The sequence below is a fragment of the Lemur catta genome, chromosome 1, assembly GCF_020740605.2.
Source record: "Lemur catta isolate mLemCat1 chromosome 1, mLemCat1.pri, whole genome shotgun sequence".
NCBI classification, from domain to species: domain Eukaryota; kingdom Metazoa; phylum Chordata; class Mammalia; order Primates; family Lemuridae; genus Lemur; species Lemur catta.
The window spans coordinates 126,920,791-126,937,847 of record NC_059128.1 but is presented as its reverse complement, the minus strand read 5'-3'; the positions used below and the strand labels follow the sequence as shown (position 1 = coordinate 126,937,847).

The 17,057-nt window shown below is 42.1% G+C and overlaps 1 protein-coding gene across 6 annotated transcripts in view; it reads left to right on the top strand.

Moving 5' to 3' along the window:
* BEND7 (BEN domain containing 7) overlaps positions 1–17,057 on the top strand; it is an 83,981-nt gene that overhangs the window by 60,789 nt on the left and 6,135 nt on the right. Inside the window, exons 7-9 of one of the 6 annotated variants that reach the window (XM_045533666.1) lie at positions 323–442; positions 7,345–7,398; positions 13,493–13,700. In XM_045533666.1, the coding sequence (XP_045389622.1) occupies positions 323–442; positions 7,345–7,398; positions 13,493–13,524 (206 nt within the window). In that variant the 3' untranslated portion in view covers positions 13,525–13,700. Of the gene's footprint in view, positions 1–322; positions 443–7,344; positions 7,399–9,116; positions 13,387–13,492; positions 13,701–17,057 lie in introns of those variants that run through there. The other 5 variants (XM_045533683.1, XM_045533657.1, XM_045533674.1 and 2 more) reach the window with 5 other exon arrangements.

Genomic DNA, 17,057 nt, shown 5'->3' with positions numbered 1-17,057 from the left:
GTCATGGGGCCAGTAGACCCTTAGGAAGCATTTTCTGCTCTGCCTGTAAGACACACACACGGAAGTAGAAAGAGCAGTTTCCATATGAACTGTTAATACTTACTTAGCATTTGTAGCCAGTTTCATCGTGAAGCACAACGCTTTGGATGTAGCCAGGGCTGCATCTTTGCCAAAGGAATATAATAAGGATATTGAAGATATGCCATGCAAAACTCACATCCTTTAGAAATACACTTTTTTTTTCTTTTTGGGATATATTCCCATTTCAGATCTGCATATTTTATTTGTTAAAGTATTTAACAATGTTTCACATTTCTTTCAGTCTTCACAGAAAAGTACTGTACAGCTAACCATGTGGATAAACTTCCTGGCCCCAGAGACTGGGTGCAGATTCTACAGGATCAAATTAAACTGGCCAGAAGAAGGTTAAAAAGAGGCTCAGGTATGAATAAGGTGCAAAAAAATAACTGCAGAAAGCACTTTATTGAATTCTTAGGTTTTATAAAGTACAATACTTTGCTCTAGGGGATTTCGGTGTCTTTTGCCTTTCGAAGGAGCAGCTCTGTATACTACGCTGTGGTTTGCTATCTTAAAGTCTTATTCCAATGGATTGTAAAACTCACCTTAAGATTAAATAGTAAAAATTATGTCAGGCCATTTGCTTTGAGTAGCACAAGTGGAAAAGATTGCTCATCTCATTTGTGGTCTGATGTGTCTTTTTTTTTTTTTTTTTTTTTTTGAGACAGAGTCTCACTTTGTTGCCCTGGCCAGAGTGAGTGCCGTGGCGTCAGCCCAGCTCACAGCAGCCTCAAACTCCTGGGCTTAAGCGATCCTACTGCCTCAGCCTCCCGAGTAGCTGGGACTACAGGCATGCGCCACCATGCCCGGCTAATTTTTTCTCTATATATATTTTTAGCTGTCCATATAATTTATTTCTATTTTTTTAGTAGAGACGGGGTCTCGCTCAGGCTGGTCTCGAACTCCTGACCTCGAGCGATCCACCCGCCTCGGCCTCCCAGAGGGCTAGGATTACAGGCGTGAGCCACCACGCCCGGCCCTGATGTGTCTTATGTGTAAGAACTGGGTCTCTCTTTTGTGGTTTGTTTCAGTTTGCCTATTGATTTTTGCTTGTTTGTGTCTGTGTGACTTTATAAAAGTACAAGTTGTTTAAGGTAAAAAAAAAAAAAAAAAACAGGCATCTTATCAGAAACACCACATCACATAGAGATTTTAAGTCCTATGTGTGTGTATGTGTTTAAAATTCTGGGCTTGGCAATTCTGGGATTATCCTTCCAGGAAAAGTGAACACCAGTTGAATTGTGACTATCTAGATTTGGTCATTGGAGGTCTCAGCTTTCCAAAAGTGACAATGGGCCAATTACCAGTGAAGAATCCCTTTGAGGTCAGTTTTCTCCCATCATATGAGCCTGATTATCTCTAGGAAGCCACAATCTCTAGATTTTTTTAAATTAAAATTTTAAATGTAAATCAGTATAGCCATTATGGGAAACAATATGGAAGTTCCTCAAAAATTAAAAAATGAACTACCACGTCATGCAGCAACCCACCCTGCAGTAGGTGCATATGCAAAGGACATGAAATCAGTATGTCAGAGAAACACCTGCACTCACATGTCCACTGAAACACTATTCACAACAGCCAAGATACAGAATCAGCCAAAGTGCCACCAACAGACCAATGGAGAAAGAAAATGTGATGTATATGTATATTACACCACATATTATATATGTGTATATATAATATGGAATATTATTCAGCCTTTAAAAAAGAAGAAAATCCTGTCACTTGTGACAACATGGATGAACCTGGAGGAGGATGTTACGTTAAATAAAATAAATTGGGCACAGAAAGACAAATTCTACCTGATCTCACTTATAGGTGGAACCTAAAAAAGTGGAACCCACAGAAGCAGAGAGTAGAAGAGTGGTTCCCAGGGGCTTGGGGAGATACTGGTCAAAGGACACAAAATTTCAGTTAGGAGGAATAAGTTTAGCAAGTAGATCTGTTGTACAATGTGGTGATTATAGTCAGTAACAATGTTGACTTGAAAATAGTTAAGAGAGTAGATTTTAAGTGTTTTTATCACAAAAGAAATAAGTATATGAAGTGCATATGTTAATTATCGCAATTTAGCCATTTCACAGCTATCCATATTTCAAAACATGTACGCCATAGATATATACAGTTTTTGTTTGTCAATTAAATAAAGAAATAAAATGAAAAGAAAGTCCAGATCAGACATCAGGACACCTGGCCTTCTGGGCATCTGTGGGTGAAGAGTAAGACCATTAGGGAGATGGGCTGCAGAGGCTGAAATGTACACATTCCGGATGTTGTGGAGGTACGTGAGAACAGTGCTACAAAATGCATGAGACCATGTCTGTGTCTCAGTCCACTGTGTGCTCTTATAACGGAATACCACAGCTTGGGTAATTTGTAATGAACAGAAATGTATTGGTTCACAGTTCTGGAAGCTGGGAAGTCCCAAATTGAGGGGTCACATCTGACAAGTGTCTTCTTACTGTTGCATCCCATGGTGGAAGGGCAAAGAGAAGGCAAGAGACGAGGGAGAAAAACGGACTGAACTTGCCCTTTTATAACAAACCCGCTCCTGTAGTTACAAATCCGCCCCCACAATAAATGTATTAATCTATTCGTGAGGGTGGAGCCCTCATGGCCTGATCACCTCTCAAGAGGCCCCACCTCCCAACAGTGTTGCATTGAGGGTTAAGTTTCCAACATATGCTTTTTGGGGGATGCATTCAAGCCTTAGCATTCCACTCCTGGCCTCCAAAATTCATATTCTTGTCGCATGCAAAACATGTATTCCATCCCAGCAGCCCCAAAGTTAAGACTTATTCCAGCACCAACTTAAAAGTCCAGAGTTCCATCTGAATCAGGTGTTGGTAGGACTCAAGGCATGATCCATCCTGAGGCAGATTCCCTGTAGTCCTGAGCCTGTGAATCAAACAAGTTATCTACTTCCAAAATACCGTGATGGCCCAGGCATAGGGTAGATATTCCCGTTCCCAAAGGGAGCAATAGGAAATGAGAAAGAAGTAACAGATCCCAAGTAAGTCCATGACCAGCTAGGTGAAAACATTAAATCTCAAAGCTGGGGAAGACTCCATGTCTTGCCCTCTGGGCACACGGGATGGGGTTGGGCCCCCAAGGCCTCAGGCAGCCCTGCTCCCGGGGCTTTGCTGGGCTTTGCTGGGCCAGCCCACCCTGCAGCTCTCACAGGCCGGCATCACGCTCTAGTTGCTCTGCAGTTCTGAGGTCTAGGGGGTGGCTCCCCAGTAAGGGGGCTCTCTGCAGCAGCGGGGACCCCACACTTCTGCTGGGCATTGCCCTGGTGGGGCTGTCTGCAGTGGCTCTGCCCCTGCAAGAAGTCTCTGCCTAGACCCCTAGGCTATGTGTGACATCCTGTGAAATCTAGGTGGAGGCAGTCATGCCTCCACAGCTCTTGCATCTTGTGCCTACAGAATTAGTACCTCACGGTACTAAACAGAGTGCTGATGCTACTAACTTAGGAGCTGCAGAGACAGCCCAGAGAAGGGAAGAGCGGGCTTGGTGGCCCAGAACATGTGCCTCTTGATGGGGAAAGTGATTAAAAGTCCCTCAAGGACTTGAACATGTTAAGTTTTAAGAGAAACTTTGAAGGTGGTAGGAATCATAAAAACTAGGGAGATGCTCAAGAAAGCTGTTCTCAGGGACCCCAAAGCAGCGGGCTGAGTGACTAAGATGGGAAGTGCGGTTTCAATGTTATTCTGGTGCCTTCCCCACACTGCACGTTTTACACATAAACATGCCTTTTATTCTTTCTGTTGTCTGATGCTGAGACCAGTCATTTTAAGTTCTGATCTCTCTTCCCTTCTGCCTTCCTGCAGCAAACACGCAGGCACGCAGTAGGGATGAGCCTGCATGTTCTTCCTCCTCTTCCCACGGGCGTCCTGGCCAGCGAGCACATTCCCTGACCTCCTCTCATTTCTATTAACCATCCACACCACAATTGCTCATTCTCCCCTACGTCTGCCTAGTTCTGCAGAATAGAACCCAAACCGTACTCTGCCCCACCCCTACCCCCAGGCATCAGAATATGACGTAGGGCGTCGTAACTCTTGACCACTGGGTTAGATACCTGGGATTGGGACCTTGGTCCTTCTCCTCCGCACTTCCAGCAAGTTCTATTTGCGACTGAGAAGTGGAAGGTGCTTGTAAGGCAAAACCAACCCTGACATGCAGATCCAAGTGATAGCACATCAGCAGTGACCTGCCAAATAGAGTTTGTACCCCAATTTTGTCAAATACCGTTGCACATCGTTCTCCTTGAGCAGCGCAGATGTGGTCCCCTAGCAAATTGAAAACAGAGCCACTTGCATTTCCTTCGTGATGCTGATAGGAACTGAGAGGTCTGGATCAATAACGTGACTTGTTCTCGTGCTTTCTGTCTTGATTGTTTTCAGTCTAAATGATAATACAAACAGCGCCTCATAGGTACCGCACAACTGCAACCTGATTTATCATATTTGGCTCTGCTGATGGAATTAGGTACAGACTCTACAATCACCCAGCAGCTTAAGGAAGCCGGCACTGCCTCTAGAAAAAATAAGTGCCCCACGCAGATTTGAGAGATCGTTATGCGAATCCAAACATAAATTCACTGGGGGCTCTCTCGTCCCATGGAATGATTTTTTTTTTTCTATAACTGGAATGATTCCTTTCCTGGTGTGGATTTTTATATTTTCATTAGATGATTTCCTCAGAGCTGAAATCACAATTGATTATTTGTGTTGGATCTCAGAGAAAGATGTCGCTGCTATTAAATTTTTATTGGATTTGCTCAGTCTTTTCCAAATTTCGCAACCTGATTGTCACCAGGGAAGAAATATTGTGAGCTTGTTGTTACAGGAAGATGTTATAATTAAATTCGAATAGCACAGTGGTGTTCTTCATCTATGTCTCTGGGCCTCTGTTTATAAATTAGCACATCCTAATTTATATATATACATATTTGGTTGTGTGTGTTCTGTTCTCATCAGAGCACATAATTGCACAGTCCTGTTTTGTAAAAGTGAGGATAGCTGAATTATATAAGGAAGATCAGTTTATACCCCAAAACTGATTTTTGTTGAAACAAAAAGCAATTATACATGATTCATTTTAAAGTATAAAATGAACTGAAACTTGAAGATTAAAAAAATGCCTCATAATAATATATGTGCTATGTTTGGACTATTAATAGCAAAGAGATTAAGAGCCCAGACATTAAGTCAATGCACGTCCTTGGCATTGTCACGTACTAGCTATGTCACCACAGTAAGTTTCATAACCTCTTTATGTCTCGGCTTCCTCATTTCTTAAAATGGGCATAACAACAGAACCACCTTGTAGGTTTTTCTAAGGGTTAAATGACACATTGCTTGTAAAGTACTCCATAAATGGTAAGCATTTAACACATTAGATGCCATGGGAGTTGTATTTAACTAACGCTAGTTTTGAGCCCGGGATCTCGTGAAACATATGTAACTCACATGTCTCTTTACCTTGGGAGCTGCATGAACTATTTTTCAAGTTGCATATAACTCAAGCACAGAAAACAATAAAAAATAACAAATTCTTCATTAAATTAGAAAGGATTTTTTTTTTTTTTTTTGGAGACAGAGTGGCCCTGTTACCCAGGCTAGAGTGCCGTGGCATCATTGTAGTTCACAGCAACTTCAAACTCCTGGGCTCAAGCAATCCTCCTGCCTCAGCCTCCTGAGTAGCTGGGACTATGGGCACATATCACCACGCCTGGCTAATTTTTTCTATTTTTAGTAGAAACGGGGTCTCGCTCTTGCTCAGGCTGGTCTCGAGCTCCTGACCTCAAGTGATCCTCCCGCCTCAGCCTCCCAGAGTGCCAGGATTACAGGTGTGAGCCACCACGCCCAGCCAGTATGTCCTGTATTTTTTTCTATAAACCTATTAAAAAAACTTTAATCATTCCATTTATCCTGTTGTTTGACTTGAATATTTTCATGTTATTAAATACTCATCTATAACATTATTTTTAGTGGTTCTGATCTTCTCCAGCCTAAATTGGTCTGGAATATTCTGTCTCTTCTCAGCAATTTCTCTTTGTGGTGAATCTGGCAGGTCAGCAGACAGGAGTTCTTTCACTCACGCTGGTGTGTATCCTATGTGAGGACAGGATGTTAGGGGCTGGAAGAGGGATAGAAATCTTTGAGTGTTTCTAGCCATATCTAAGCCCTTATTATATTTAAAGCCACAGCAATAAAAACAAAAACACGGTATTAGTTTTGCTTTCCACCAGCTCAGCATCACGATGGCATGCCAATGGCAGCCCTCACTGGACTGGCCACACAGGGTGGCCCCGTGTGCACATACACAGTCAGCAAGAAATTTCAGTGGGGCCCACTGACCCTGGGACATAGAGGGCCCCACCAAAATCATCCCAGTGGCCACAATACAATATTTTTCCCATCCCTAGCATGTTAGGGGAGACTATCAAGCCCATTAGTTCTCGGGAGACAGATAGGGACCTTCTTTTTTGCATTTACCAGAAAGTTTTTTTGTGACTAAAAGATCTACCTTTGGAGAACCTCTAAGGAAACTGAAACATATCAGAGATAAGCAAAGGTTTGCATTTTAAAACATAGAATTGAAGAATCTTTTGAAGCCATACGTATTCCTTCTTCATGATTTTCTTCATGACTGAATTGATGCCAAAGGTAGATTGGCAGCTCTGTGATCCGAAGCTTCAGTCATCTTCAAAACAAGGTTCATTCTCCCATCCAAGTACTAACCAGGCCCGACCCTGCTTAACTTCCGAGATCAGATGAGACTGGTGCGTTCAAGGTGGTATGGCTATAGACGTCATTCTCAGGATTGCATAGGCCACCCCCCAGGAATGGTTCTGGGGCTGACAAGTGCAGTTCGACCGTGGAAATTCACTGACCTGCCTGCCTTCCATGGCCATATTTAAACAACCCATCCCAGATGCTGGTTGCATATTTAAGCCTGTGTAAATAAGTGAAAATGAACTGTAATCATCAATGATCAATAAAATACTTTCATAAGATTTAAAAATTTTTTAGTACAAATTGATTTTATATCATTAATATTGTCAAAAATATATTATTTAAATAACCATACTAAAATCTGTCATCCAAACCAACATTTATTGCTAAAAGGGGGAAAAAAGGTGAAAACTTTCTTTTATTATGTATACTGGAGTTTTTTTAATTGTGTTACTGTTTTCAGCAAAAATGAATGTGCTCCCTGAAACTAATGAGATTTGTGTTTTGTGTCTGTAACCAGCAGAGGTAGCTGACGGTGATGAAAGACTGGACGGAGTTTCTCTGCCACCAACAGGTAAATAAAACGCATTTACATTTGCAACTCCCGCTGGAAAATACAGCACGCAGAAATATGTGCATTGAAAATGCTTTGAACATTAGAGAGGCGGATGATTGAGTAAACTGCTTCTGCAGCAGACCCGGAACCTCAGTGTTTGGAGCTTCTTGAGGCCCTGTGTTCAGAGATATTTTTCAGATTGAATGTAAAACGTGTGAAAAGCTACATTTTTCTCACCCTCTGTTTTGTAGTCATAAAAGATCTCAGAAGTGCAAATCCTAGGAACTAAGTTTCACATCTTGCCTCTCCAAATCTTTGGACATTAAAAAATATCTTAACATGAAATGAGATGTCACTTTAGAACTGGGATCACCAATTTTGTGTGATTAAATTCGTGCCCACTCTGTCCTCTCCCACCTCCTCCAAAAGGCCTTGGAGCCTGACGCAGTTGGTCACAGGATTCCCAGTGAATACTGTGTTTTAACTGAGTCATTGAATGAGCCCATGCATCCAGCATGAGTGACACCTTCCTAATACTATGACCAGATCAGCCAGACACAGCCTTTCACATTGCACGCTGTTGTGTTCAGGCGTAGGCATAATTCTGACTTCGCATTATCTGACTTCTAAGGAACGCTTCTGACCTTGCTTCCTGCCTGTGTCTTAGTTCATATCTGAGAGCCGCAGGGACAGGTGTCTGATCAATGAGCCATGTGTTAAGCAATTTATTCCCTCACTTGGTCTCAGGACTCTTTGTTGACTGCCCTCAAAAGAATACTGGGAGATTCTCTGTCCACAAAAACCCAGACACCCCAAGAAACCCCCTCTAACCAAAAAAGCTCAACTCATGTTTTTTGCTCTAGATTTGGGGGGTATGTTTTTAATTAAATTCAGCAAATGTTAGTGGAGTATCCAGTCCCTGTAGGAACTCTACTAGGTCATGTGTTCATTGATAGCACATATCCCAAGATGGCAGCAAAAGCCTAGTTTATAGGTGCAGGGTAGGCATGTGTTAGTGAACTTCAGAGCAACAAGAAATCTCAGCCACGTAAGTGACACATTGCTTTCTCTGTCATTGGGTAGCTAAGCAACAGATCAATGGACAAATAAATGAAACGAGCCACATAGTGCAAAAAGGACCTGTTTATATCAATCAGGTTCTTACTGTGTGTAGTCATTACATGAAAGAGATTTCACTTCGTGTTTGGCTGTGTTTCCACATTTGTGAATTAAGAGAATTGAAATTCATGATCTCTATTGTTCCTTCCCAAACTGTCATTCTCTGAATATCGGGGCAACTCATCTCAGCCTTATTCTTGTTACCTCTGCCCTTTTCCCAGTAGATGCATGAAACACTGATCACAGCAATGAAACCGTGGGGGGGTCAGGGGGCCCCCTGGGGGAAACACCAGCCTTTCTAGCTGTGCCTCCCGGGGTGGTCCCCCCACGTGCCTGCAGGCATCTGCACTGCCCATCCTCCCTGTGTCGTGTCCTGTGACACAGTGGGCTTTGTTTTATTATTTGAAACCCACCCCCCCTTGAAGTTATCCCTCTGCATGTTCCTATCTGAACACGGAGGTGGAGATGTTTCAGATGAGGAAATTGAGCACAGGGGATGCTAGAAGAGCCTCATGGAACTAAAAAAAAAAAAATGTCAAGGAATCTGAGAATGAGAAGGAACTTGAGAGATTGTCTAGTCCCATCCCTTCTTTTTATCCAGTCCTTTTATTTTGCAGGAAAAAAGCCTGAGGCCCAGAAACATTAAATGACTTTCCCAAGGTCTCACAGCTGGTTGATGGCCTGGCCGGAGCCCAGCTCCCTCGACTCCCAGCCATGACAGCGTATAGCCCTCTTATACCTAAGCCAAAGCCAGCTTTTCTCTGCATGTTTCTCAAAGACTCTGAGATGACAGATGTACTCATCCCTTTGAGATTCCATTTCAGTGTCTCAGTCTTCACAATTAGAATGTTCGTCGTGTAGTCTACTGAAGTTCACCGCAGTTTAAGCTCATTTATTCGAGTCCTTTCTCAAATTTTGCCCAAGGCTGTGAGGTCACCATGAAGAAAGTAGAACACAACTGCAGGTCTTTTCACTCGACTGCTAATAGATATTGGATACAAATTGCTAAACAGCATGATAAATAAAAACGTTTATCATTTAGAAAAAGGGGGAAAGAAGTCGCAGGTTGGTGCTCAAATTTTGCGGTAATAAAATTAAATAATCTTGATAGTCTAGCATCTCTTAATTGCCTCTCTAAAGTAAAGCCCCCAGTCTGATTGGCTTCTTTGAAAGCGCTGCTACTACTAATAACCGCTCCTCACATGTGCGCTAGTTAAGACCGTTGAGTGGTGAATTCCACTCTTCTTGCACATGTAGCTTCATCCTTGAACTTGAATCTCATGGGTTCAAACCACTGGAGCAACCCACAAGCTCCAGTATAGACCTTCATTATTTCATTTATCTGAGCTGGCAACAGTTAGTCCTTTTTAAAGATTCAACAATGCCTTTATTACCTTTTTAAGGTCTTTTTTTCCCCTTGCAAATTTGTGTGTGTTAGCAAGGCGCAGGGGAGGGGCTGTAAACCCTTAAGCATTTCTATGAATCAGAAGTGACCAGGGCAGGGTTACAGTCCAATGGTCACATGACATTTGTTTCTATCCATTAGATTTAAGCAACCTTCTATGTGTCAGGTGAAGCTTTCAGAAAAATGAATGCAGATTCTCTAGTGGAGAAATGTATTTTCTTTATTTATTTTCCCTCAACCATGTTCACTAAGCCTTTTTGAGCAGCTACCAGGAACCAGCACTGTGTTGGGTTCTGGTGTGCACACGCCCACCCTCGAACTATCGAACTATTGCAAGAGGCAGAAGCAGTTACGTAAATTCTGCAGCCCAGATGTGCAGAGGGTGCCTGGGTAACCGAGAAAAGCCACCCAGGAACTGGGGACAATTTGCATTTGAACAATTTGCATTTGAAAAGTGCAGAGAAGGTAAAATTGCAACAGTGCTATCTAAAATTTAAAACGGGGCTTCTGAATTTGAAATAGGGTGATGTTCATCTGGGCTTAGCAGTTATCGTCATAAATGGGCATTCTTTTACATACTTTTCTTTTTAAAAATTAATAAAGAAAAGTATAAGGAATAACATTTATATTGATGTTACCGTCAGAGATAGCCATCATTGGATGTTTTTTCCCAGACTTTAATCTATATTTATTTTATTTATACAATGGAGATGAAATATAAACTTTTGTTTCCTGAGTTTTTTGTTTTTTACCTAACAAGCATTTTTGATTATATTACAAATCTCCGTGTGCCTTTTTTTCATAGCTGCATGCTATTGTTTTGCGGGTAGATTATATTTTATCTAGCCGTTTTCTATTACTGGACAATATATGGACATACTCTAACAGTAACACACATTCGTGGGTTTTCTTGTAAAAAATAATCATTTACAAATTTCTAATTCCAACTGTTGCTCATTTAATACAACTAAAGGCTTGGCTGCAACTTAGTGACTTCACTCTGACACACAGGCACGTCCCCAGTAAGCTGTCACTTGTCCAGAACGTCCAGCTCCAGCCATGTCCCTGTCGTAGAAAAGTGTACAGTTCTTCCTTAGAGAAGTGGCTCTCCCCCCTTCATTGTCTTGTCTCTGTTGTAGGTAATATATTTGCCACCAAGAGAGAAAACACGGAGGACACAGAACCAGGTTCCATTGCCTAGACCTCCCTTTTAGTGACATTGTTCAGTAGCGTATGTAACTCTGCCGTTTGCGGTTCCTCAAAGACCCATGTAGCATTTCAGTGCCTGCACCATGTGGGTGTTCTGTGAAACTGACCTGTCATGTTTGAATAGTTTCATCTGCTTTCTCTGTAATATGTGATAATCAAGCCTCCAATTTGGTGTAAGGTTTTTAAAAATCATTTTTACAGTTGATTTGTTACCCTTTAAAAGCCCAGCCTACGATCCAGTTAGTTCATTGTCCGTCCTGAAGAAGCGGTTCTCTCTTCCCTGTTTCTATCCAAAACCTCAACGTGCAGATATAGAGCCTTGAAGCATATTCATTTTGGTGTAAATTGCTTAATGTGGTATAAAGGACCACGGCTCTCGCCAGTGCCGAGAGAGCAGCCGTGAAGGCCAAGTTAATCAGCCTTTCATCAGCTTAGAAGATGAGAACGTTGTTCTGGGAGACAGGAGAGCTCTGACCTGTGAGATGAAATTATTTACGACATCAGTGCCCCCCAAAATAGCCAATTGTGACTGCGTCAGTATAAATGACATATGAGTTTTTAGGAAAGAAAAAACTTTCACCTAAGTTGCAGGAACACAAGGACAAATTAACTAATTAAAAGATAAAAAAAAACTCAACGTAATCAGTTATCTACTTGATACCTGACTACCATTTTAATAGATGGTTTTAACTCAGTGGTCCAGGGTTTTGGCATCATGTGGCGACTGGCCACAAATGTCCTTAATATTAAATAGTTTATTTGGTTCCTAGTACACTCACCCTCTACTTGCATAAAACCAACATATGAAAATCTGGATTTATTTTAAAGAGATGTCTTGCCATGTGGGTATCTGTTTTACAGAAATATTTACCTCCAGATTTTTTTTCTCTAATAAGATGGTGAATTTAAAATACTATTTTTATTTAGAAATACTGTATTTACACCTCATTTATTATATAAAGCAAATTGCCTTGAATGTTTGATGCTTGACCCAAAGGCCAAAAATTGGCACACTAGAAATTTGGACTGTAGAGCCACCAGGCCCAGGGTCCAGGACTGCTGTGCTGGCAGTTTAACACCTTTCCCGAGCTCCGATTTCATCAAAGCACAGAATGTCAGAGATCGAAGTTACTGTGCAGGCCACTCAGTCCCACCCCTCAGGTCGGGAGGCTGGGGAAGGAGTGAGGGTACGTGGTTGCCTGGGGCCACTTAAGCCATCAGTGGCCACCCCTGGTAGAATCCAAATTTCCTTACTACCCCTTGTCCAGGGTACTTATGTCATGTCACACCGAGAAACTAAACCCAGAGAGAAGAGGGGTGCTCTGGGGTAAATGAGTATTCCACTAAAGACCAACTAATCCACTGAAGATGAGGCCAGGCATCCCTGTAATGTGACAAAAAGCTGGTTCTGGGTGTGGCCTGTGGAAACAGTCTAACTACTAGACAAGTCACATCTCGTATGTGTGTGTCTTTTATTTTTCTCCTTTTTGAAGCTCTAAAGAAGGTTCAGAGAAATTATTTCCAACATATCTTTTAGTTATAGCCTTTTCCATCTCTGGCCAGGAAGTAATCCTTCCCCAAACCCGGTCCCTTTGTTTCATCAGGTGGCCCGAGGAAGTGCTGTGAGCCGGGGCTTTTGTTTCTTTGCAGCACATGTTTTAAAATTTGTCTTCTGCCTCCCAGAAGGAAACATTTCTCAAGGGACTAGAAAAGATTAATTAGTGACCTTTCGCTCTATTAAAATATGATGAATATGTTGCTAGTAAAGTTAAAAATACTTACTTACAGCTGTGGGTCTGTCAAACATGCACCACGAACCTGCAAAAGCACTTCCTTCCGAGACGGGGCCACAGCCTGGGGCTGTCAGTACTGGAGGGGGGTTGGGGACTGTCCCCCTCGCAGATACATGTGATGGATCCACACATGGGAAATACATATCAAAACCGCAACAGTAAAACCCTATTTTGTAAATTAAAATTGTTATTTGTGTTTACTTACTGTGACTACTGTTCAGACTTTATTCAGAAATCCTTTTTATAGGCTTTCTTAGCAAAATAAATAAATAAATAAATTGGATAACGTCTCAATCTTCTGTATATATGTTTTATTAATGTGTAAATATTTAGATTTTCTAAAAATTACTATGTTCTTTAAAAAAGAATCCAGCGCAAGGCTAGTTGTGAAAACGGTGTATAACATTGTGTTGTGATGTCAACCCCCAAGATACTCTTTCTGTCCGTTCGGGAAGATTACAATAAATCACTTTAATTGAACATGCACGTGTCTTGCCTGTGTGCCCGTCTTCCTGTGTTTATAAGACAAGTTAATGCTGTTCATTAATTAAAAGGTATTTATTAATACTCTGGTGATCTTCCACAGAAGTCATATCTCCTTATGAAGATAATTTTTAAAAATAACGAAACCAAGGAGATTTGCTGCCAGACGAGCCTTCAAATGGAAAGTCACAGGCGCTGTCCGGCGGTTCGATCAATGGCTACAGCGGGTCCCACAGAGACACTTGAGCATTAAGTACCGAGATGCTTGAAGCCTAATTTTAAATGAATTAGGTAGCTTTATAATCTTCACTTAAAAGGTTAAGCCCCGCTTCTATGGAAACAACACATCAGAGGGACTGATCAATCTTCTCTGATGCAAAGTGGCTGCCGAAACATAATCGCTTTCTGCCCCTCTTTGAACACAGGGGGGCGCTGCTCCCCGCCGGGCCTGCCCAGCGCTGGGCTGGGGGCATACGGCAGCCCCGCTGGAATCTGGCTGCATCCCGTCTTCAGTTCAGGCCAGGGTCTGTCTCTGGGACCCTCATTTGGGCAGCAGCGAGGGGAGGTGGGCGTGGGTGGGGCAGGACTGGGGAAGGGACACCGCAGGGGAGCTGGAAGCCTGGCTCCAGCCCTCCCCGCTTGCCACCATGTCCCCCAGCTTCACTGGGCCCCTTCTGTCCATGAAATTGCTTGTAAGATACCCACATCATACTGTCTGGCTCAACACGTACCCTCACTCCTTCCCCAGCCTCCCGACCTGAGGGGTGGGACTGAGTGGCCTGCACAGTAACTTCGATCTCTGACATTCTGTGCTTTGATGAAATCGGAGCTCGGGAAAGGTGTTAAACTGCCAGCACAGCAGTCCTGGACCCTGGGCCTGGTGGCTCTACAGTCCAAATTTCTAGTGTGCCAATTTTTGGCCTTTGGCTCAAGCATACTGGCATGCCCTTGCCCCCACACGTTGGCAGGGATCGTGTTTTGTAGGTAGCCTGGGAACAGCCCAAAGGCCTCCCTAATTCAATGGCGTGGGGACCCCGTTTCACCACAGGAGGCTCTTCTGGAAGGGGATGCTGGCACACCTGCTTCAAGTGTGACTCCCTCTATAGACCTGGCCCTGCCGAGTGATCGGGGGACATAGCTGGCTCGTTTCCTGGTGGCACCCAAGTTCAGCTCCACCATTTCCTGGACACCAAGGGCCAGACATGGTGATTTATGGTGACCAGGGCTGGGATGGGAGGGACAGAGGGTGTGAGCCCAGCTCCCAGGCCTGTGCCATCCTGAGAGCTTAGGACCACGGGGCAGCCACTGAAGCATTTGAAGTAAAAGGCCTTGCTCAGGTTCCCGTTCTGTATCCAGCTGTCTGGTGGACATAGGGAGCACCCACTGGGAGGGGCAGGATGGAAGCCGGGAGTCCCACGAAGAAGCTATTGGAAAAGGCCCCAAACCCACAAACCGGAGCCTGAGAAGGAACCAGCAGGACCTGGTGACTAATTAGCTGGGGCTGGAGGAGGGAGGAGGTGTCAAAGCTGACACCCAGGCTTCAGTCACAGAGGTGGGTGGGTGGGTGGTGGGCAGCTCTGCTCCATGGGGTCTTCCAGAAACCCAGTTCCATCCGCCTTGCTGTACTGCCACATTATCCACATCCAAATTATCAAAGCTGGCCCACCATAGGTCTGTATTTAAGCCTGTGGGAAAGGGAAGAGATTACTGAAGGGGAGGAAATTTCCTTAGGAAAACATCAACTAAGGATTATCTAAGGATAACATCACTTCTGCTTACATCCCAATTGGCTAAAACTTAGCCAAATGGCCACACCTAGCATCATGGCAGCCAGGATATATAGTCTCTATCTGGTTGGCTACATGCCTAGCCAATACTTCGATTCTATTTCTATGAGGAGAGGAAGAATGGATGTTGGCCACAATCAGTTGTTGATACCACAGGTGACACTTTAATTGGTGGAAAAAGGATGAATCATTCAATAAATAGTGGGAAACTGGCTAGACATTTATAAAAATAAGTCAGACGTATACAAAAAATTAAGTCAAAACAAATCATAGGCCTAAATGAAAGAGCTAAAACTAGAAAAATCATAAAAGAAAACATACGAGTAAACTTTCATGTTCTTGGGTCAGGCAATGATTTCCTACATTATGTCACCAAAAGCACAAGTGACAAAAGAAAATCTGACATTATAGAAATGAAAAACTTGTGCTTCAAATGGCACCAAGAAAGGGAAAAGAATTCACAGAATGGGAGAACATACCTGCAGATCATATATCTGATAAAAGACTTGCATCTAGAATATATAAAGAACTTACACCACTCAAAAATAAAAAGATGAATAACCCAACTTAAAAATGGGCAAAAGACTTGAACAGACTTTTCTCCAGAGAAGATATACAAATAGTCAATAGGCCAATAAGCACATGAAAAGATGCTCAACATTGCTGGTCATTAGGGAAATGCAAATCAAAACCACAACGAGATACCACTCTATACTCAACAGGATGGCTAAAATAAATAGACAATAACAAGTGTTGATGAGACTGTGGAGAAATTGGGACCCTCCTTGTACACTGCTGGTGGGAATGTAAAAGGGTGCAGGCTCTTTGGAAAACAGTTTGGCAGTGCCTTAAGAAGTTAAACACAGAGTTACCATGTAACCTGGCAATTCCATTCCCAGATATATACCCAAGAGAATTGAAAACATACATCCACACAAAGATTTGTACACAAATGTTCATAGCAACATGATTCATGATAGCCAAAGATTGGAAACAACTCAAATGCCCATCCACTGATGAATGAACAAACCAATGTGGTATATCCCAGCAGTGGAATATTATGCAGCAATAAAAGCAATTAAGTACTGATACATGCTAACATGGATGAACCTTGAAAACATTATGCAAAGTAAAAAAGCCAGACACAAAGGCCCTGTATTCTATGATTCCATTTATTAGAAATGTCCAGAACAGACAAATCCATAGAGACAGAAAGCAATTTGTGGTTGCCAGGCACTGGGAGGAAGAGCAATATCAGGAATGACTGCTGATGGGGGCTGGGGTTTTTTGTGGAATGATAAAAATGTTCTAAAATTAGACAGTGGCGATTGTTGCGCAACTCTGTGAATGCATAAAAAACCACTGAATTGTACATTTTAGAAGAGTAAGTTTCATGATATGTGAATTCTACGTCAATAAAGCTGTTATAAAAAATAACATAGTTGAACCTCCCCTACATTATTCTATATGTGGCCATTAGTTCCAGACGTTGCAAGGATTTAACTAAAATAAATAAAATAATAAAAATACTAGAAAATTTTTAAATTAATATTTTTTATATAAGCTAGAGAAGAGGCAGGATTTTCCAAACATGATGCCATAGGAAGAAATTCTCCAGTAAAAATTCATTCATTTTGTTCACCAAAAATTTTAAATCATGTCAAAAATTTTATGAAATTAAATAGCAAATGACGAAATGAGAAAAATATTTGCAGAATAAATTTTTTAAAAAACTTATTAGATATCCAAATCATAAATCAAATGGTCAAGAAACAAAAAAGCTAAAATTATTTTAAGAAATGCAAATTTAAATAGTAATATGAAATATTTGAGGTATGCAATTAACAAAAAAATAAAAGAAATTCTGCACCAGCATTTTTC